The sequence below is a fragment of the Tamandua tetradactyla genome, chromosome 7, assembly GCF_023851605.1.
Source record: "Tamandua tetradactyla isolate mTamTet1 chromosome 7, mTamTet1.pri, whole genome shotgun sequence".
NCBI lineage: Eukaryota > Metazoa > Chordata > Mammalia > Pilosa > Myrmecophagidae > Tamandua > Tamandua tetradactyla.
This window is the reverse complement of record NC_135333.1, coordinates 171,747,074-171,769,811: the sequence shown is the minus strand read 5'-3', so window position 1 is coordinate 171,769,811 and position 22,738 is coordinate 171,747,074. Positions and strand designations below refer to the sequence as shown.

Here is a 22,738-nt window from a genome sequence, read left to right as displayed (position 1 = left end):
GCATTGTAGGGAGAATAACTGGAGAGTTTTGGGTTCCATGGTTTATGTTTAGCCGAACAAGCATAAGAGTAAAAAGGGGAGTGGTTATTAAGATGGACCATGGAATTCAAACTGGGGAAAGAGAAAGTGATGGGATGGGGAGAATGGGATCGGGGATAGTGGAAAATAGTAGCATGGATGGATTTTAGGTCCTGGTAGATTTTTTTTGAGTTCTAATACTGAAGAGAGTGAACTAGAAAAGTAGAGAGGTAGTTGGTGAATAGTGATGAGATATCTGGAGAAACAGTGTATATAATGGTTAGAGCCTGAACTTTGGAACCATACTATTTGGGATCAGATTCTGGTCTCACCAGTTGCTAACTGTGAAACCATGGACAAATGATCTCTGTGTGTGAGTTTCCTCCTCTATGAAAGGGATACCTATGTCATTGGGTTGTTTTGGGATAAATAAATCCATACATACTAAGTTTTTAAAGTATCCAGAGCAGTATCTGACACATAGTATTATGAGATTAGTTATTGGTAATGATAAAATCTAGACTATGACCATGTAAATGAAGGGCAGGACAAAAATCATTAGTGGAGAGAGTAAGTTAAGGAATAGAAAGGCCAGTATTACAGGAGGATCATCTATCTGTGAAAATTGAAACCAAGAATTAAGACATGATTTGAATATTGCTAAGAAAGAATGTTGCCTACTTAATAACTGGTAAGATTATTGTATTTTTTTTGTGTATTAATAGCAAAAATTATCTGAATTTGGTCCTAATAGTTGGTAAAACAGAAAATGTTAAAAGGATTGATTTTAAAGTTATTCCTTTATGATAGAATTATTTTTTGCTATGCCTGAAATTTTACAGAAATTGTTGTCACTTGTTTCTTTTATATTTGTAGAGTATGTTTCGGCAGCAACAAAAGGTTTTTCAGCAATCTAGAATTGCTCAAAGCCAGAGACTGAAAACAATTAAACAGTTGTATGAGCAGTTCATAAAGGTCTGTTGTATTTGTTAACATTATACGTTCTTATAAAACTGTAATGTATATATGAAGGTAGAAATTTTTTATTTATGGAAATAGTCAAATGGATTTAACTAAAAATGACATTTGATACTTTACTGATACTTCATTGATATTTTATTAATACTTTAATCATAGTGTTCAGTCACTTTTTTTGGAGAGTAGCAGTAAATATATAATGAAAAATAGAAAGCCTATCAATCATTTCCAGGTAGTCTTTTACTTGTTTTGTATTTCTCAGGGTTTGTTAAGGAGGAAATACCCATTGAAAATAATAGCTATTTTCAAACATCATTATATGTTTTATGGCATATTAGCTTTGAGAATTATTACTACTAAAAATGGCTGTACCGCATCAATTTATCATTGTAAGAGATGGCCCAGATGCCAGATGTACAATAGCATGAAAAAACTATCTGAGGTTTAAACATCTGTGGATTATCTGCTGTCACATATGCGCAATAGCAAATTGTGGTCTGACACTGATCTTGTTCGTGCATATATATGCTTATTTTTTAGTAGCTATCCACAGGAGTTTCATGAAACACTGAATATACTCCTTTTATTTATTTATTTATTTTGCATGGGGAGGCACCGAGAATCAAACCCGGGTCTCCAGCACAGCAGGCGAGTACTCTCCCTGCTGAGCCACTGTGGCCCACCCTGTAACTCCTTTTATTTTATTTTATTTTTTTTTTTTTAAAGGAAAGACAGAGAGAAGGAAGGAAGGATAGAAGGAAGGAAGAGAGGAAGAAAGGGAAACATCTTTTAAACATTTTCTTGTTTTATTGTATTTTGTTTCTCCGTTTTCGTTACATGGGCTGGGGCCGGGAATCGAACCGAGGTCCTCCGGCATAGCAGGCAAGCACTTTGCCCGCTGAGCCACCGCGGCCCGCCCCAACTCCTTTTATTTTGATGGCAGGTTCTTTTAATCTGGTTTAATACATGTTAATGTCATTCTTCTAAATTGATTTTGGGGATGTTCTGAGTAAACTAGCAAAATAATTTCAAAATATTTTTAAAATAACTGAAATTATATATATATATAAACACAAAAGAATTATTTTTTACATGTTTTCAACTAGATATAGTTGACCTGCTCTACTGACCCCTGAAAACCATTTATTAATTTGTGTGAAGGATTGATAAAGTACTAGAGAAGATGACTTTAAATGTTATCTCTATTACCTCTTAGGGCAGGAACTTGAGTATTATCTTTGACTGTTTCATTGCTCTTATCCTTCACATCTAGTTATTATTAGACCCTGTAATTTTTACTTCTATTATGGTTTTTTATTTCCTTTAATTCCCACTGCTAATGCTGTAGTTCAGTATAAAACTTAAATGATTGTTCTGTTCTGCCATCCATCGTTTGTGGGTACTCCATAATAATATCTTTCTAAAACATATCTCTTCCCTCTTGAAAAACTGTTAATAGTTTTCCGTTCTAAATTCTTAGGTATTCAAGATCCCCTCTCCCCATAAACATGACTTTTTTTTTCTTTTTTTTTTTAACATGACTCTTTTTAAATCCTTCCTTTACTGCCTTCTTCTTTCATTCCTAACTTCTCCGGATTAATTGCTTTCTCTAACTCACCATATATTTCCATGCTTTTGCTTGTGCTCTTCCTCTAGAAGACTTTTAAATCCTTTTTCTTTACCTGTTGACATATTCTTCTGCTAGCTAAACTGGAATTAAACCCCATTTTCCACTATACACTACAGCATACTGTGTTTCCATACCTATTATAAAACTTGTGTTATTTTTATATTTCTTCTGACTAGAATAAGGGAGAGATCATGTATTACTAATTTTTTAGTCTTCCGCAGCACTTACCACGGTAATTTTTACATTTTAACATGGTAATTTTTACATTCAATAGAACACTATTTATCGAATGGATCGTAAAGATTGAAAACAAATTTTCCTTTTCATAACTTGAAAAAGAAAAGGTCATAGTACATTCCTACTAATGAAATCATACCACATTAACTGTTAGTCATAATAAGTGGGTTATTACCCAATATTTAGAAAGCCTACTAGAAATACTCAAAATTATGCCACATTAACTGTTAGTCATAATAAGTGGGTTATTACCCAATGTTTAGAAAGCCTACTAGAAATACTCAAAATTATGGTATTTATTGATAAGGGACTTCCAGTCTTGTCTTTTTTTGTTCCATTTTGACCTTACCACCAGTTCATTAACCCATTTTTTTTGAGCAAAATAAATGACTGTTGTACCTCCTATAATAGTTGACTGAAATGTGACATTTTTTATTCCTTTAGTGGGTATTTTTGTCTTCAGGTATTATTCGGAATATATTTTTATTTGGAATAAAGAGTGAGCATTATTGGTTTATTTAACATTTTTACTTTTGAAAATTAATTGTACAAGTTTAAACCTGATATGAAAAGTGGTATGGCTTGTAACTTTCTGTTTTAGAGTGTGGAGGACCTGGAGAAGAGTCATGAAAATCATCTAACTGGTGCAGAAAATGAACTTAGAAAAGAAATGGCTGTATTGCAAAGAAGATTTATGATGGACACTGTGAGTAGTTATATTTAAAATTGGAAAACTAAGGATTAATGTAAGCATTGAAATATTTTATTTGCTGAAATATGTATAACACTTATCTAAATATTAAACAGATGTTTAATATCTTCTTTCATGTAACAGCAGCAACAAGAGATGGCAAGCGTTCGAAAGTCTCTTCAGTCCATGTTATTCTGATGATTCTTTGATGAAAGAACTTGAACCTAAGTAATATGATACAGTTACAACATTAGCTTAAGGGACATACATTAGTCTATATTGTGGTTTAAAAACTCTGGTTTAAATTACTGTATCTTGTTAAATAACTTTTTGTTAAATTACTATATCTTGTTAATCATTAGCTTTTTGTTAAATACAAGACTCCTTTTCCCTCACCCCAATAAAATATAAAGAGTTATGTGAACAGCAACAAGTTTGAAAGTTGTATTTATAAAGCTTTCAGTTCCTTGGTAGTACTAGTGGATTTTTCTCCCTAAGACTGTTACTTAATTTTTATCAGTAAGAATGATTTACTTTTAGGTTTTGGCCCCATTGGATCTGTATCAGTCCTAAAAGTATGCAAGGTTAAATTGTTCTTCTTTAAGAAAAAAAAATATTAATAAAGAATGCAAAGTATTTTACATGTACATCCTTTTGGATTGTTAGAGCCAATTCTAATAAGATCTCAAAAGAAAATCTATTATAAAATTAAAGACAACTTAAGTTTGTGTTATAGAATAAAATAAACTGCTAAAAATCACTAAGACAAAGGAACCAAATATATAAATATTAGTTCTCAGATACGGGTTTTTAAATGTCTTCCATAGAGACATCAAAATGCCATTTAATTGAGTTTGGCTACACTTAAATAACATATGCTCAAGAGCTTGCTATTCAGTTTATGGTTGTTTACCTCCTCATCCTCAGAATTGAAATTTTTTTCTCTGGTCTTGTTTCTAACCAATTTATAGACTTTTATTCTTTTACCCTGATAAAAATATCATGAAGGAAGGCTTCACAACTGAAAGACATAATGGAATCTGCAGGACTTATGTTTTATATTCAAGTATAATCTTATTCGATATACTAGCCTCTCGCAAAAGAGGAATTTCCTTCACTCTTAGGTTCCCCTAACTGCTTCTCCTCTCATCCTTGGGCTATTAGTCAATATGCTTGTGAACCTGTTCAGGTGCTTGATGACATGCAGTCTTGAAGATACTTAAATGAAGGTGTCTTGAAATTTGCAGGCACAAAGCACTAAAGTATGCCATCATATCAAATGAAGCAATGACCTAAAGAAACAAACAAAAAATAAACAGGATCATAATCTGTCATTCTGAAGCAGCAGCTATTTTTCTGTTTCCCTCCAAATCTTTATCTTAACATAAAATTCTGAAAATATGACATTATAGAATACCTTAATATATTTCCTGGTAGAACTTCACTAATAGTCCTCTGGAATATGCATGGTACTTTTGCAGAAACTGATGTCAGAGAGGTAAAAGGACAAGACCAAAGCTAGCAAGTAACAGAAGCCAGGCCTTCTGACTTGACATTTCTCAACATTCTGCTGTGAAATGAAGCCTCAAATTTTCTTCTAGAAGGGGCTATCAGTCATAATCTGTATGAACGCATTTATCGGATAATTTTCTTATTCCTTTGAGATTAGTTTTAAGACGGTAAAAGGCCTAGAAAAGATAGCAATATTGGGAGGCATATATGAAATTGTGTACACAAAATTAAGGGGGAAGGTATACTATTGAGAAACTTTGCTCACAGACCAGGGGCAAGTGCTTTTCTTCAGAAAATGAAGCCCAGGAGAAAAAGGAGCCTCACAACTCTGCCATAGGAGAGGGAATCTTCCTCACTCAAAAGGGTTGAAAATCTCTGTATCATCCCTCTGACTTTACCTGAAAAGCTCCATTTTGGCTCTTTTCTCTCTGAAGCAGGTACCTATGCCCTGGCAGAGGTACTAGGGATGCCTAAGGAACCTGTTTTGTTTGGTTCACATAGTGTTTTTTTTTTTTTGATAGGCTCTCATATCCCTCATTTCCGTCTTTGTGTTGTTTTTGTTATATGCTACCTCTTCATTTTTATGTATTCATATAATAGAAATATGATAATTTCTTACTCGGTTGTATAGAATGTCTAAATCTTATAGGAAATAAACGGTACCATACTTTGGGGTCTTGCATTTACCCATGTGATTACTTTTACTATAGATCTGAACTTCTCCATACTGCTCCAAGTACCACCTAGTGTTTTAAAGAAAGATTGAATTTAACTTCTATAAACAGGGGCATCCTCGGTCACCACACTGTTATAAACCAACCTGTGCTGGTTTGAAAGGAAGTATGCCCCCTAAGAAAAGCCATGTTTTAATATAAATCCCATTTCATAAAGGTAGAATAATCCTTATTCAATACTGTATATTTGAAACTGTAATGAGATCATCTCCCTGGTTGATGTGATTTAGTCAAGAATGGTTGTTAAACTGGATTAGGGGATGACATGTCTCCACCCATTTGAGTGGGTTTTGATTGGCTTGCTGGAGTCCTATAAAAGAGGAAACATTCTGGAGGAAGGGATTCAGAGAGAGCAAAACGATGTAGCCATGAGATGCGGAGAGTCCACGAGCCAGCAACCTTTGGAGATGAAGAAGGAAGACGCCTCCCGGGGAGCTTCATGAAACTGGAAGCCAGGAGAGTAAGCTAGCAGATGACGCTGTGTTCGCCATGTGCCCTTCCAGCTGAGAGAGAAGCCCTGACTGTGTTCGCCATGTGCCTTCTCACTTGAGAGAGACCCTAAACTTCATCGGCCTTCTTGAACCAAGGTATCTATCCCTGGATGCCTTAGATTGGACATTTCTATAGACTAGTTTTAATTGGGACATTTTCTCAACCTTAGAACTGTAAACCAGCAACTCATTAAATTCCCCCTTTTAAAAGCCATTCCGTTTCTGGTATATTGCATTCCGGCTGTTTGAAGTTTTAGCAATTGATATTTTAGTTATGTTAGCAGTTCCATTTGGTAATAAGTATCCAAGTGCACTAAAAGAGACCCTACTTGGAATTTCCAGATATTTTGAAAAATAACTCACTATATCTTAAATTTGGGTTGAGAGCTGTAAAAATATTTATAGTGAATAGCAAATCAAAGGAAATTATTCAGATTTTCAAATACTTTCTGGAATATTGCCTGAAAACTTTTTCCTTAGCCACCTGATTCACTGCATGATTTCTTTTAGTGCACTTTAATGTGTAATTAAAGTTGAAGGTCAGGGAAGTGCAGAGGTAGGGAAAAAGAGAGCAAAATAGTGCAGAAACCTCATCAATTGAAGACAAACCATAAAGATAACATCCCAATAACAAAAAAAGTTTAATAATGTTCTATTTAACCAATATGTAATATGATTTTTTTTCTCAGATGGCTAAAGTCTCAATATTTTATTCAGTATTTTACAAGCATTGAGTACAAATTAACATATTATCTGCACTCCTATCTTAAGTAGGATATAATCAATGGAAATGAACCTTTGCTTGATGATTCAGAGTCGTCATTTGAACACAGATTATGCACTATCCTCAAGAGCTATAGAGATAGAGGAGGTTGCTTGCTTCTATAGCCAAAATAGTCTCAGAATCCTGAGCTTGGGTAGTACCATCTCTTCTGTTTTGTTTCCTCAATTAGCTGACAGTTCTTGCTGCAGTTAATGCCCACTGTTCTAGTTTGCTACTCCTGGAATGCAACACATCAGAGATGGATTGGCTGTCAATGAAAGGGGATTTATTTAGTTAACATATAAGTTCTTCAGAGGAAAGGCAGCTAACTTTCAATTGAGGTTCTTTCTCACATGGAAGGGCACAAGGCGATCTCTGCTGGCCTTCTCTCCTGGCCTCTGGGTTCCAACAACTTTCCCCAGCGTGATTTCTTTCTGCATCTCCCAAGGCCTGGGCTAAGCTGGGAGGACTGAGATGAGGTATGCTGAGCTGCTTGGGCTGTGCTGTGTTGAGCTCTCTCATTTCAGCACCAGCCAATTAAGTCAAACATCATTCATTGCAGCAGGCATGCCTCCTAGCCGACTGCAGATGTAATGAGCAACAGATGAGGTTCACACGCCATTGGCTCATGTGTACAGCAATAGAACTAGGTACCTTCACCTGGCCAAGTTGACACCTGAACCTAACTACCACACCCACCTTTGCTAGTGCTAACCCTATCCTACTTGTCAATTATCTGATATAAACTGGGAAGAATTTTATAATTTAACAAGCATGATTAAGTAGGAGAAACTAAAGAATAGAGTCCTTTGAGCAGAGTAAATTGATTTTTGATGCTGGATTTTAGGGGAGAAAGGCATAGTTGTTTTTGAGGTATGCAGTTGTGTTTTCCATGATTTAGGTTGGATACCTGACCTCCATATATGTGGGCCATTTCTACACACAATAAAATGATCCACAGCTTAAAATAATTCAGATTATATTCATAACAATACTGGTATCTCACTGAAATGGTTCTTAAGCATCGTGTTGTTTCCTGACATCTGCTGATAAATAAAAATCTTAGCATAGTGCTCACTTACCATTGCTATCCAGAGAACAACATATTCATCTACAAAATTATTAAAGTACTGATCTAAAAATAAAAACCAGGCCCAATAAACACAGTGTCTTGAAGGTATAGTTCACTTTTGGTCATATGAGCTACCTATAAAAAAAAAAAGTATAATTTCACTATTAAATGTTTTAGCTTTTACTTTAAGAACTGAGAATTATGACTTTAATTGAATATTAAGACAGATAAGGATCAAGAGGCCATTTAATCTCACATTTCATGTGGGAATACGGACTCTAAAATTTTCCAAATTCAAGACTGGATAGGGTATTAAAGTTTATAATATAAAAATTCCTTGATCTTAGAAGTTGTTAAAGAATTACAGCAAAGCAAATAATGAAAAGTGCTTACTATAGAGGGAGGCGTGTCTCTCTCTGAATATATTAAATCATTATCATAGTTTTGCCAGTTTTATTTGAAGCACCATTTATGGTGATGATACCCCACAAAAAAAAAAACCCAACCCATTTTATGAAATAGTTTCTAGCCTTATGTTTGAGGACCAATACATTATACAAAGTGTTTATTATTTATACATTATTATAAACAAAAATTTAAAAATTTCTTACCACCAATTTTTGTGCAACTTTAGCGAAGACACATCCAAACATGAGGGTATAAAGACAAGGATGTTTTTCAAACACATTAGTTGCTGACTTTTTGTAGATCATTATTGCCAGTATGATAATTAGTCCTATGTGGAGTCCAGGTGACAAGACACTGGTGCCCTAATAAAGTGGAAAATGAGCATCACATGCTGACATTGCATCTATTACACTGAAAACATTTTTTGAACATCCATTTTGTGCTAGGAACTAGAGACCTAAAGAAGAGTATGGCATAGTGTATGGCCTAAAGGCATATATGGACTAGAGCTGTGCTTTCTTCAAACTTCCACAGAACCCTAGGGTAACACAGAGATGTTTGATGTTTGACATTCATCTCAAACGTAGATGTTTGACAACAGTTTTATTTTTTTTAATTAAAAAAAAATTTTAAATGCCAAAAAACACCAAAAAAAAGCAAACATTCTTAAGTTTGGATCATTCCGTTCTACATATATAATCAGTAATTCACAATGTCACATAGGTGCATATTCATCATCATGATCATTTCTAGGAACACTTCCATCTATTCAGAAAAAGAAAAACAGAAAAAAATTTATACATACCATATCCCTTACCCCTCCCTTTCATGGATCACTAGCATTTCAAACTAAATTTAACATTTGTTCCCCCTATTACTTATTTTTATTCCATATGTTCTACTCATCTGTTGACAAGGTAGATAAAAGGAGCACAAGGTTTTCACAATCATACAGTCCACACGTTGTGGAAGCTATATCATTATACAATCATCTTCAAGAAACATGGCTACTGGAACACGGCTCCACATTTTCAGGCAGTTCCCTACAGCCTCTCCATTACATCTTGACTAAAAAGGTGGTATCTATCTAATGCGTAAGAATAACCTCCAGGATAACCTCTCAACTCTGTTTGGACTCTCTCAGCCATTGACAATTTATTTTGTCTCATTTCACTCTTCCCCCTTTTGGTCGAGAAGGTTTTCTCAATCTCTTAATGCTGAATCTCAGCTTTTCTAGGGGTTTTCTCAATCCCTTGATGCTGAGTTTCAGCTCATTCTAGGATTTCTGTCCCACATTGCCAGGAAGGTCCACACCCCTGGGAGTCATCTCCCATGTAGAGAGGGGGAGGGCAGTGAGTCTGCTTGCTGTGATGGCCCAGAGAAAGAGGCCACATCTGAGCAACAAAAGAGGTTCTCTTGGGGGTGACTCTTAGGCCTAATTTTAGACAGGCTTGACCTATCCTTTGTGGGGTAAGTTTCATATGAACAAATTCCAAGACTGGGGGCTCAGCCTAAAGGTTTGGTTGTCCTTACTGCTTGGGAAAATATCAAGAATTCAACTTGGCGAAGTTGAATTTTCCCCCTTTCTCACCATTCCCTGAAGGGGACTTTGCAGATACGTTTTTATTCACTGTTCAAATCACTCTGGGATTTTTCAGGGCATTACTCTGGACAAACCCACAAAATCTCATGTCCTACTCAAGGTTCCATTTACTTATGGTGTTCAATATAAGTTATATTAGGAAATGCACTAGTCAAAATATAAGTTTTGTTCCAAATAAACATTTTTTTCCTTTAGTCTCACACATAAGTTGAAATTTTAAAATACTAGTTACCATCTATTTTCAGCACCCTGCAGTAATGCCATTCCTTTGTTCTTCCTCATGCAAAAACATTTTTTAAACATGTACATTTTGACTACAATTTTATATACATACAAATGCTTCATACCAATAATCAGCTAACAATGGGATTTATTCTATACCATATTTTACTACATTCAACACTTGGACTGCCAAGTTAAAATTTTTGTGCAGATAGTGAAATAAAGCTTATCCTGCCAATTCTTCAAAATATCTGCACCACTGATTAGGAAGAATTTAACTGGCTTGTTCTTTATCTGTACACCCTCCTCCCCAATTTCTTTTTTTTTTTTTTTTTGCATTCAGATTGCAAACACCCTCTTATGTAAAATTGTGCAGTTTAGTTCATTAAATTTTCATCTTTTCAGTTTCAGTATTTTTTTCAGTGCTGCTTATCTCAATCAAAATACTGAAAAAAAATAGGTATTAAATCTTACTAAATCTAAAGCTACCAATTAAATTTGTGTTAATTAGAAAGCTTTATTCATGTTCATATAAATATTAGAAATCAAAACTAAAAAGTTATTCTAATGTGCTTTGCTTTATATATTATGATTCTATAATGTTAAAAATGATGGAAAATCACCAATTTAAAAGTCTGAAATATACTGCCTTTCTGGCCATAGTGTTTGGTTTTCTTAAGCCTTCCTTCAAATATGTAATAATCAGTACCCAACTAAATCTTATGTTCTTTAATGGAACCTGTATTTCAGCTAGTGTTCTATTATATCATTCATGATCAAGCAACATAATAAAGTTTATGCAGAAGAGTGTACTGAGATCCACAGACAAAACACCTCAAGAAATAAATTTTTCCAAATATATCAAAACTTGTATATGTAAATGAATTTTATACTTTGCTTTTGAATTGTGCATAAAATGCATTAATAAAGTATTTAAATTGTGAGACTTCTTTGGAAATAACCTTTTATAGCTTACGAGTAATTTTAAAAGATGTGACTTTTTTTTTTTTAACTAAAAATAGTATATCTCATGTTTACTCATCTTATTAAATCTGTCTCCAAATGACTTTGGCTGTTTCCCAAAGTCAAATCTATCCGTAGAGGACAAAAGTTTTGTACTAAAGAACTGAAAAATTCAAGAGAATGTGGTATACCTTAAAGTACTCTTTCAAAGGTATGCCCACAGTATATCATTTTTAAAAACCTGGTAAAAAATGCTGGCTCTTTCCTAGTTTAAAGTATAGAAGTTCTTACAAAATATAAATAAATGAAAAAGTATTTACAGCATGAGCAGGGTGTAAGGAACACAAGCACAAGGTGTACCCACTCAACTTAAGAATTAAAACTAAAACTTTTACCTTTAAAAAATATTAGTTCTTTTAAGTATATTTCAGTGATTTTTCAATACAATTTATTTGGTGAATAATAAGTTGCCACATGGATAAAATTACTGACCTCTTAGCAGCTTTCCTGCCTTTGACTCAGGAACTCATTCCCCACTATTCCTCTCCTCCCCTCTTATATTCAAGGATATAAAATGCAAGAAAACAAATGCTGACTCTTAATTATGTACAGTAAAAAACAGCAGATGGTTAAATGGAATATCGGAAAAGTCTACTCCGAGCGCGGCTGTAAAAAGATAAAAATGCTCTATCATCAGGCCAAACTCTTTAAAATGCTTTTGTACAATGACTAAAATTGAACATTGGCATATTTTTAGTATCTCTTTATAGCTGCTGAGAAAATATAAAATTAATACTGAAAGATGAAATTAACATCTTACTGCTATAGTCGATCCATTCTTGCCAACGCCACCATGGAGGATAACATGGAAATAATTTGAACAGGAAAAAATTGCTCCACCTACTACTCCAAGAACTGGAAAGATCTTCCATTTTATTTCTAGAATGGGTATCTTTAGGGATAGAGGGAAAAACACCAAATCATTAAAAAACCAAAATTTCTTTTCTTATTAAATAGTAAAGAAACATTATGATGTGGTTTTATACAATGAGCTCTCCGTTTTTGTACAACCAAACCTTCAATTTCAGAAATACAGCCTGAAGTGATAACTTTTGCTGAAATGGTTTGATTCATTAAGTGAATAATGAATCCACCAAATTTCAGCTAAGTCTAATTATACTTTATTTAACAAGCCTTCATTTGACTAAGCAACATGAAAAAGGATGGTTCACTCTAATTTAGTAGCCTTGAGAAGACAGTATCACAGGAAAAGCAGACACCATGATCTGCATCATAAATGTGACAAATATGATTTATGTACATGTAAACATTTTGTGTGTAGTTAACATTTCTAGGTTTAAATTATCTAGCAATATATTTACCTGCCGGGCAATTGCAGTTCAAGAGAACTTCCAAAGGCAGCAAAGGTTTAAAAAAAAAAAAAAAAGGTAAAAATGAAATTCTAGAAGCTATAGGCTATTGTCCTATGAAATTAGTCTTTGAAATACTGTACGAAAAAACTGGTGGAAACTACAGGTTAACAATTAAATTTAAAAACCGATATCAAAAGTAACTTTGTTGCTGAGAATAAACATGTTTTCTTTCTATGGTACTCCTAAAAAGTTGAATGAAAGGATATTAAATTTAAGTTGAATTCTTCCCCAGTGTTCACATCGTTGTAACTACATCAGAATTCCATATTTAAGACAACCACATCTGACTTAATGAACGGACCTGCCTACGTGCTTCTAGGTCCACATTCACCTTATTATTATGGTTGTTGGCTGACACACAGACATAAGCATCCCTTCCTCTAGTGTATTGTACAGGTCTATGATAGCATATCCTTGAAACTTTAATTTATTCTTAATTAAACAGAAGGTATATGAATGCCTCAAGGGAAATGTATACTACTTTTTTAAATATGCCTAAAGTCTATTTCTGAGCCTACTGCTATGAATTCTGATACTGAATGCCACAGGGAAACCTCTTACTGTTTTACTGGAGGTATGCAGCTTAGTGATTAAAAACTGAGCCTGGAATCAATCAGCTTAATTCTTAGCAGCAGTACTTTACTAGTGTTCTAGTTTGCTAGATGCCAGAATGCAACACACCAGAGATGGATTGGCTTTTAATAAAAGGGGATATATTTTGTTAGTTCTTCAGAGGACAGGCAGCTAACTTTCCACTGAGGTTCTTTCTTACACAGAAAGGCACAGGATGATCTCTGCTGGCCTTCTCTCCAGGCCTCTGGTTTCCAACAACTTTCCCCAGGTGATTTCTTTCTGCATCTCCAAAGGCCTGGGCTGAGCTGCGAGTGCTGAGATGAGGTCTGCTGAGCTGCTTGGGCTGTGCTACATTGAGCTCTCTCATTTAAGCACAAGCCAATTAAGTCAAACATCATTTCATTGCAGCAGGCCCGCCTCCTAACCGACTGCAGATGGAATCAGCAACAGATGAGGTTCACGTACCATTGGCTCATGTCCACAGCCACAGAACTAGGTGCCTTCACCTGGTCAAGCTGACAACTGAATTTAACTACCACAACTAGCTATGTGTCCTTGAACAAATTACCCATCTAGGCCTTAATTTCCTTATTTGTAAAAGAAAATGATAGTTATCTATTTCATAGGACTGTTCTGAGGGTCTGATGAAACAATCATGATAAAATGTTCGAGTTTATAATAAGCACTAGCTAAATACTAGTTGTTGGCTGTTTGTATTATCCTCATTCTTCTTTACACTGTGGGCAGGTAGTTGTGAGTCAGCCAGTGTTGTGGACTTATGTTGTGGTTACAGAATAACTTAGATATTCATTATTATAATCTTTATAATGTTTTCCCATGTGTGCTACTTAGGAGCTATTATGTACCCCACAAAAGGCCACATGTTATTAATCTACCCCTGTTGGGCCAGACGTATTGTAGGTGAGACCTTCTGGTTCAATTGAGATGTGGCCCCGCCCAATCAGGGTGGGTGTTAATCCTTTTACTGGGGTCCTTTGTGAGAATAAGAGAGAGGAATCTTTCGTCCACAGAAGCAAGAAGGACCCAAGCGAGAAGGAGCTGAGAAAAAGAGCTAAAAACAAAACGTGGGAGAGATGGGCCAGCATACGTTGCTGTGTGACAGAGGAACCCTGCATGTCATCTGTCTTTTCTTGTTGATGCCTTAATTTGGATATCTTTCATGGCCTTAGAGTTGTAACCTGTAATCTAATAAATACCCATCATTAAAAGCCAGTCTGTTTCTGGTATTTTACATTTAAGCAGCTTGAGCAAACTGAAATACTATGCTATACTTGAAATTATTACAGTGGCCTCCTAAGAACCAACTTTTATCAAAATACTGAGGTCACCAACCAAGAAGAAAATAAAAACACTCCTTCATATAGCACCTCATAGCTTAAAAAAATACAAAAATTGGCAACTTTTCTTTTCTACTATGGATTTTCTTTCCTACTATGAATTTTGGCCTGGACAAGGTAGTTCAACTGGTATATTTAATTTTGTACTAGGGAACTGTTTTCTTCTATGTGGTAATATATTCATGTGCAGGGGTAAATGCCATAATAAGGTATATAAGATAATAAAATTATAAGATGAAGGGAAAAAAGTTAACAGGATGGATATTAAATACGATGTAAGTATTTTGAAGAAAATTAGCCATGCAATATTTTTCCTAAATATTTAAAAAGCACTTAAACATAAATTGAAATGTTCATATTTACCGTATAGTCCCACATTGTTGCTCCTCCAAATGTAGACAATACAAACACGATTATCAAAGCTACCTGAATTTCAGTTACATCCACTCTAAAGAGGAGAGACAAAGGATAAGGTGTTTGTAATATGTAGGTTAATCTTACAGTAAACACCACAAAGGCAGAAATCTTTATAGGCTCTAGTTTATTTTTAGCTTTAGTTCCATCTCTAAATTGTCATCTGACTACTCTGTTAAGTGAAAAAGGCTACAGAAGAGCATATGCTCACACATATGTAAACTTTGAACAGTATATATGAAATTGCTAATAGTATGAATGCTGAATCATTAAATTGATATCTCTTTTATTCTCCAGTATTTTAGAGCAGCTAGAAGTAAAATCCTAAAACTGTGAAACTGTAACCCATGTCAAAGTCTGAAATATGTTCTACAACTAATTATGGTGCTGTGCTTTGAAATTTATAGCTTCTTTGTATGTATGTTATTGTTCCCCCAAAATGAAAAAAGTTGATTGTAATGATAAAAAAATGCTTAAGCCATCTGGCTTCCTATATTGTGGAGCAGCTAGAAGGGAAAATCTGAGAGGATCGTATGGTAGCCCATGACAAACTCTGGGATCTGCCCTATAACCACTTGTTGAAGAGTGCTTTGAAAACTATTGCTTTTTTATTTCCTTGCTTTGTATATATGTTATACGATACAATAAAAAAGTTTAAAAAATTTTAACAGTAATAACCACTGTTATTTCAATGGTTATCACTGAAATTACAGAAAATTAAAATGTACTATTTTATGTACTTCCGTAAGGTTTGATTTTTTTTTTTTAACAATAATCTTTACCCTTGCAATCAGCAAGAAAGTTATAATATAAAAACAACCATACTGCTTAAGGTGAACTCTTAATCCCTCCAAAGTTAATTTCACTTAAAAAGTAGGGAAAATTCCAAACAGCCTTCATTATTAAGTTCTTGGTCACTACAGTTTTTTGATCTGCACAGATTATTTCTCCCTTAATATATACTGTGATTAAGTTTCTCTCAAATACCACCAACTGGAGATGTCATCAACATGGCAACGTAAGACGTGCTCTAGAAAAAAAAATCTCATCTCAGAAAGAACTAATAAAGGAGAAATCCCACTTGCTTGGAACACTGAAGGATTCTGAGAGCCTGGAGAAGGACTACGCAAACAGTGAACTGAAGAAAAAGGAAAAAAAGAAAAACACCAAAAAAGTAGGAGCTCTGTGACCCACCAGTCCAGTCCCCTGCCTCTCACCAGTCCTGTGTGGCATAACAGTCCCACAGAGGTGGCAGTAACGGCCCCTGCTGCGTGGATGCAGACCACAGAGCTCTCAGCAGTGAGCTGGGACCCCACACGTATCCAGGAACAGGGACCCACGTTCACAGACAGAAGCAGCTGACCCGCACATACATATAAGAAGGGCCCAAGGAAATAGACCAGTGGCAAGAAGTATGTACACTCAACTCAGTTTCTGATTACTGAACTACCGAAATGAAACAAACAGAAAAACCAGATGCTTTTCAAGTGGATACTCTTAAAGGGGAAGTACGTGGAAGTGGAAAAGCTTCATGGAATAAAAAAGGGAAAACAGAAGTACTATAAAGCAGGATGGGTTCCAAAACTAGAAGTATAATAAAAAGGGGGCACTGAGTGGGGGAGACAAGTTAAACAAATCACAGGGGCTGGGGAGAAGTTCTGTGCAAAAAGAGTATCAGGATTTGGGGGGCAGGAACAGCGGAAAGGCAGCTCTCTCCTGGAGGCAAAACAGTGGCATATGAAAGGGCCATCTTTAAAGCTGTACCACATGCCAAAGGCCCCCGGGTTCAATTCCCGGAGCCTGCCCGTACCAAAAATAAAAATAAAAAGAATTGTACCAGCAACAACTAGGTGCAGAAGCCCTCGTGCAGTGTGAACAGTTAGACACGGACTGCTCTAACGGGCCAGCAGAAGTCGGACGAAGCATCAGAGAAGAGCTGTAGCCGATCAGCAATCCAACCCTAGGCAAGAGGGAGAGCCTGACTTTCAAAATTAACACATCAAAATAATGAGATTTATTACCTGTTTTTTGTCCATGGTTAAGAAAGAAAAAGAACGCATAAAAAACTAGTCCTTTACCAAGAATAGTTAGAGAAGAACTGGTCTACGAAATGCTACATAATAGGTTGAACACCACGTATGCTGCAGTATGGACCTAATTCTCTGGAAATTTGTCATGCCTTTGAAAGAAGGAAAATTAACCCCGAGTCTTAAATATTCATAGGTAAATAAAATACCACAGAACGCAACTTAACACTGAACTTGGGCCTAAAATGTTTGGTTTAAATTTTTAAATTAAGCTAAAAGTATCGTTTGCTATAATTGAATTACACAAGACCCTTGTTACATAGAAGCAAATATGCTACAAAGAAAATATGCCTTATCACATAACAAGCAATAGTACAGGGACAGAGGTTAACTAGAGTCTTAAAATTTTTTCCACTAACTGTGCCAAAGAAAAACTAACGAGTCACTGAAGCTGAAAACAATCTTTTACTACTTGAAGATCATGGTAAAAACACTTATTGACATGTTGAGAATTATAAAATTCATATTTGTATTGAAATCCACCTATTTTCAACTGATAAGGCAAAATAATTTAAATAGTCACAAATAAAACAGAACAATATTTCTATTTCTGTTCTACAAAACAGGGTTTCTATATTCCTAAGCGTGCAGATTGAATTCTGTGCCCACTCAAAGGTACGTTCCTAGTGCTAATCCACGTTCCTGTGAGCGCGGGCTTACTTGCGAAGGGGACCTTCTGAAGATTAAACTTCAGGTGTGGGCCCCTGACTCAGGACGGGTTCATCCGCACCACTGCAGTCCTCGCGCAGCAAGAAACTCGGACACAGTGACCGAGGGAGCTCCAGGCAGGGGCCGGAGACAGGTCACCAAAACACCAGAAGCAGAAGGACAGACACAAGGGGTGGGAGGGAGAGAGAGCGAGCAGGAGAGAGAGCAGCTCTGTGCAGAAAGGCCGCGATAGGTGCGGGGGACCCGGAGGACTGCAGTCAACGAGCACCGGAGTACTAGAGACCCTGGGGACAAAGCAGAGCCTTGAGGACACCTTGATCTTGGACTTCTGGCCTGCAAACCGCCCAACAAACGTTGCCGTTAAGCCAGTCCACTGCGTGATACTTGTCACAGCAGCCCAGCAAACCAGACAATACATAAACTAGAACAGTATTTGAATAGTCACTTTCTTTTCTTCCCTTGCTTAGTTTTTCCTCCTAATAGTAGGAGAGGCAAGCTGCCACGGGCCCAGAGCATCCCAGCTCACTGCTGCTGGGGCAGCCTAGAAAGCGCAGTCTTGGCCTCCCTCCCTGGGGCCAGCCCTCCGCGAGTGCTGGCTCCCGTCCCGTCCAGCCCTGCCCGCCCCGGCCCGGCCCGGGTGCCTGCCTCCACGTACCTGGGCTCTGGCCACTGCCGCGCCTTAAGCTGTGCTCCTCTCTGACTAGGATTCCTGTGTCTTCTACCAGTACCCATAAACAGGAGCATGAGCACAGCTGGCAGACTGTATTCACTATTTTTTATTCATAAAAATCATGCCTTATTGTCTGTTTCCCATATTAGCACATATGCTCCACTGGAGTAGAGATTTTTGTCTGTTTTGTTTACTCTTTTTACTTCAGCACCTAGAACAGTACCTGGCATATAGCAGCTGCTCAATAAATATTTGTATAAACATTGCAAAAAATATTTATTCAAATTCATTGTTTAAATAAATATTACATCGGTAGGCAATAAAACACCCAAATTACTGTTGGCCTTTCATCCTCAATTTTATTTTAACTCAGCTTTCTCTGTGCGTTTATTTCCTTATGAAATCAGTTACTGATAAGTAGCTCCTACTGATTAATATAGGGCATGTTTTCTATTTTTAGTAAGTCTTACTTTTTAATGCCACTCTTGAGAAATTAAACACACAAGGGACTCTGAATCACAATAAAGAGAAATGCACACTAATAGCTAACTCTGAGTGCTTCTGTGCTCCAGATTCGGTGCTAAGGGCTTTACATACATTCATATGGATTTTTACAGTGATCCTTTGAGACAGTTATGTTGAAAATCCCCATTTTACAGATGAAGAAAATTAGGTTAAGTAACTTATTTCAGGTCACACAACTGTATGTTGGAGCCAGAATTCGATTCTACTTAGTCTGATTCCAGAGCCTCTGCTTTTAACTATTATACTTAAAGCAGAATCAATGCTGACTAATAAATTATTGTGAAGGGCTTTGAAAATTGAAAAAAAAAATCAAATAGCAAAAAAATAGTATGTAAATAACAAAGCCTAGGGCAGGCCACGGTGGCTCAGCAGGCAAGAATGCTTGCCTGCCATGACAGAGGACCCGGGTTCGATTCCCAGTGCCTGCCCATGTAAAAAAAATAAAAATAAAAAATAAAAAATAACAAAGCCTTAAGTGCATTAGCGCAACCAAACAAACTGTCATTTGACATGTTTTTTTTTTTTTCGGGAAAAAGAGGGAAACCATATTAAACAGGCTGAAACCAAGAATTTATTCATAAAATATATTTAGATTTACAATACAGATCCACGTGGTGTTAAGCTGGAACAACAATCTATCAGACTCGATCCCTCATGATATTTTTTACCTTGGCAGAGTGGAAAATTCACAGTTTAGGATATCTACCGTGCAGAATCAGAATTTTGAAAGGCTGCCCCTGGTTCTGAGGACACTCACTCCCCCACTGCGCCTAAGGCTGGGTTCCCCGTCTGCCCAGCAGGCTCCTGCCCTGGGGCCCCCAGTTCCCCGGACCCCCGGTCCTGGACACATACTTGGGGCTCTTGATAAACAGCCAATGAGCATGACATGCGTAACTAGGCCTGAAATGCAAATGAATGCACTTCAGAAAGATTTTTAATGAAGTCAGAAAGCAAAGAAGTAGAATGTTAGTCATTAAATAATAGTAATTCTAACAATAATAATTAACCAGAACATGGCATTATTTTATTCCTCCAGTTTACTATGGGAAATTCAGCAAGTCAACTAACTACATTACACTTTGCAAAGCTGCTTTATTTATTTGAGCTTCTCTTAATCTATTAATAGATATATTTGATCGTACATAATTACCTTGATTCCATGACCAGTACATCAGGAATCAGATAAAGACTCATGTTTTTCATAAATGCTTTCTAAGCTAATTCGGCCTTATCAGGATTTCTTCAGTGCTTATGCCACTGAAGAGCATCTGCAGCAGAGCGGATCGCACAGAACCAAGCAGAAGTCATTAAAGGTGAGGGTGTGAAGTCAAACAGACCTGAGTTTTCATCCTGGTTCTAGCACGTAGCAGTACTGAAGACATTCACTGAACCTCTCTGACTCATCTGTACCGTGGAGGTAATACCTCCCAGCTCCCATCCCGGGTACAGGAGAGGAATAAATGAGAGCATGCCCGTGGAGCACTTGCTCAGGGTTTGAGACAAGCAAGGGCTCAACAGATGGTGACCGTAACTCCACAGGGAGAAACAATGTGAAAAATTGGTAAAGGCCTTCTCTGCTAATCTATTCACAGTTTTTAATTTCTTTTGTCTCTTCTCATTATCAGAGATTGTTTTTGGAGCTACTATTTCTCTTACAGCCATAGGTAGGGCTAAAAACAATCAATAGACATGGGAGGCCAAAGCTAAGAACGAGCAAATAGAAAATCTTTAAAGAATCAGGCAGAACTCCCTTTCATTTTCAAAAGAGTTCAGTTGAGTCACTCAATTATACAATCATGCCACTAAGGACAGCTGGCCTGACACAGACAGCGAGGCGAGCAGGTCGCAGAGCATTCCGGTAGGGCAAGGAAGGGGGATGAAAGTGAAGATGTCAGCAGGAACCAGACTGTTCGGGACTTTGAAAGATGGGCTCAAGAGACTCGACTTAATCTCTGAAAAGGAGCCACCGAAGGTTTTATGATCGGGAGTGACAAATGCAAAGCCTCATTTTAGATACTTAATCCCGTGGCAAACTGCAGGATGGAGTCCAGGAGGATGGTGAGGGATGGAAAGACCAGTTAAGAGACTGGAAATCATCAGGCAAGAGGTGATGAGAGCCAGGATCTGAGCAGTGACTACAGAAATGGAAAGGGATGAAAGAAAGCACTACAAATAAAAGGGAAAAGAAGTCAAAGGTGACTGCACGAGTTTGAGCTTCCAGGAGTCAAACAGTGGTGGCAACATGATGGGAAAGCAATGGGAACAGATTCTTAGAAAAGAAGTAAGTTTAGTTTTAAACAAGATGAATTAAAAAAAAAATCCGGCAGAGGCTAGGCTACATGGAAAAAGGAACAGTGTCCCTACTTTGCGCATACTGTTTGCACAATATCTCTAAGAAAGAAGTTCCAGATATATATATGTATATCATCTAATGTGTAGCTCTTTAGCATTTACGAATTGTTTCCATATTATCTCCCCAACGTGAATCTCATGATTACCTGTTGTCAGTAATCTGCTTCAAGGGGTCCCCCTGTTCTTTTGGGGCACATGAAAATTTGACCAAAAAGGACCTTTAGACACCCATTATCTTATTATACAAATCAACTGCAGCATGGTTAAGAACTACATACTCTTTTTCTATCATTCAAGTCCCTTATTTTCTCTTTTCCCTACTTACTGTAAGCTTGTGCTAGTAAGTTGGAGATAGGGAGAAAAAAACTACTTATCAGATAATATAATTTTACAGCACAGAATACCTAAAAATCCTGAATTAAAACATTGCATTTATGGTGCTCCAATACAGCAAAAGAAAATTCAAAATACTGACATAAGATCTGCTTATTATGGATAAATGAAGTATAACAGATTACGGACAGGAACCCAATTATATTTTTTAATGTACAACTTAAAAAACATACTTACTTTCCAAACCTCAACACGCCTGAAACATATGTCTGCCAGTGAGCACAGTAAAACATGAACATTCCAATAAAAGAGCAGAAAAACAACCAGTCAGGATGGGTTCCTAAGCGAACAGCGATCGAAGCTCCAACTGCCATAAACACTGAAAGAAAAAAGTTTAAGAACCATTAAGAAATTTAAAATATTAATGAAATAATTGCCATAGCCTGTTTAGTTTTAAGGGACATAATCGTGGCATTAAAATAAGGTACACTTAACAAAATAAATCCTTGAGGATACTTTTTAATCACACTAGGAATTTGCCCCCAAATATACGCCTTCCAAAAAACTGGCCATTCCAACAGCTCAGGTCATTTCTGTTCTTAAGCTTCTAGTACAACAAGGCCCACAGCAGAATCCACTAAGTTACCTGTGGAAAGTGAGTCACAACCATGGTCAAAGAGCTCCCCTAAAGAAGAACAAGAATTTGTTCTTCTGGCTTGTTTCCCATGAATAGCATGTAGTGACTGGTAGATGAAGAGTCCGAAGGCACATAAAAGGAATGTCCAGTATGGTGCCTAAAAATAAATTCATAATAAAGACTGCTGAGTAACAAGAAGTTAGTTTCTCGACCTTGGGGTGCTTCAACCTTTAGGCCCCTGCGGCCAGCGCCGCTGGGGTTCACGTGTGCGAGGCTGGCAGTGGTTTCTGAGACCCGCCCTTCCTTGCTGACCCACCTGCCTGGTGAGAGGGCACAGCATGGGTCTCCTCAGGCCCACTCATCTC

The 22,738-nt window shown here is 36.7% G+C and overlaps 1 protein-coding gene and 1 pseudogene across 6 annotated transcripts in view; one reads left to right on the top strand and one right to left on the bottom strand.

Annotated features, from left to right (window-relative positions):
• Nucleotides 1–14,477, top strand: part of LOC143642866 (synaptonemal complex protein 3-like) — a 24,020-nt gene extending 9,543 nt beyond the window's left edge. For 2 of the 5 annotated variants that reach the window (XM_077111795.1, XM_077111797.1), the window contains 3 exons: nucleotides 895–993; nucleotides 3,465–3,569; nucleotides 3,699–3,979. In XM_077111795.1, coding sequence (XP_076967910.1) covers nucleotides 895–993; nucleotides 3,465–3,569; nucleotides 3,699–3,752 — 258 coding nt within the window. In that variant the 3' untranslated portion in view covers nucleotides 3,753–3,979. Of the gene's footprint in view, nucleotides 1–894; nucleotides 994–3,464; nucleotides 3,570–3,698; nucleotides 3,980–14,359 lie in introns of those variants that run through there. The other 3 variants (XM_077111798.1, XM_077111799.1, XM_077111796.1) reach the window with 2 other exon arrangements.
• Nucleotides 3,605–22,738, bottom strand: LOC143642863 (cholinephosphotransferase 1-like; annotated as a pseudogene). The gene is made up of 9 exons (XR_013155960.1): nucleotides 22,690–22,738; nucleotides 22,383–22,530; nucleotides 21,974–22,115; nucleotides 15,050–15,134; nucleotides 12,143–12,274; nucleotides 8,738–8,896; nucleotides 8,137–8,261; nucleotides 4,736–4,846; nucleotides 3,605–3,778 (listed from the first exon to the last, which is right to left on the bottom strand). The product of XR_013155960.1 is annotated as a cholinephosphotransferase 1-like (transcript).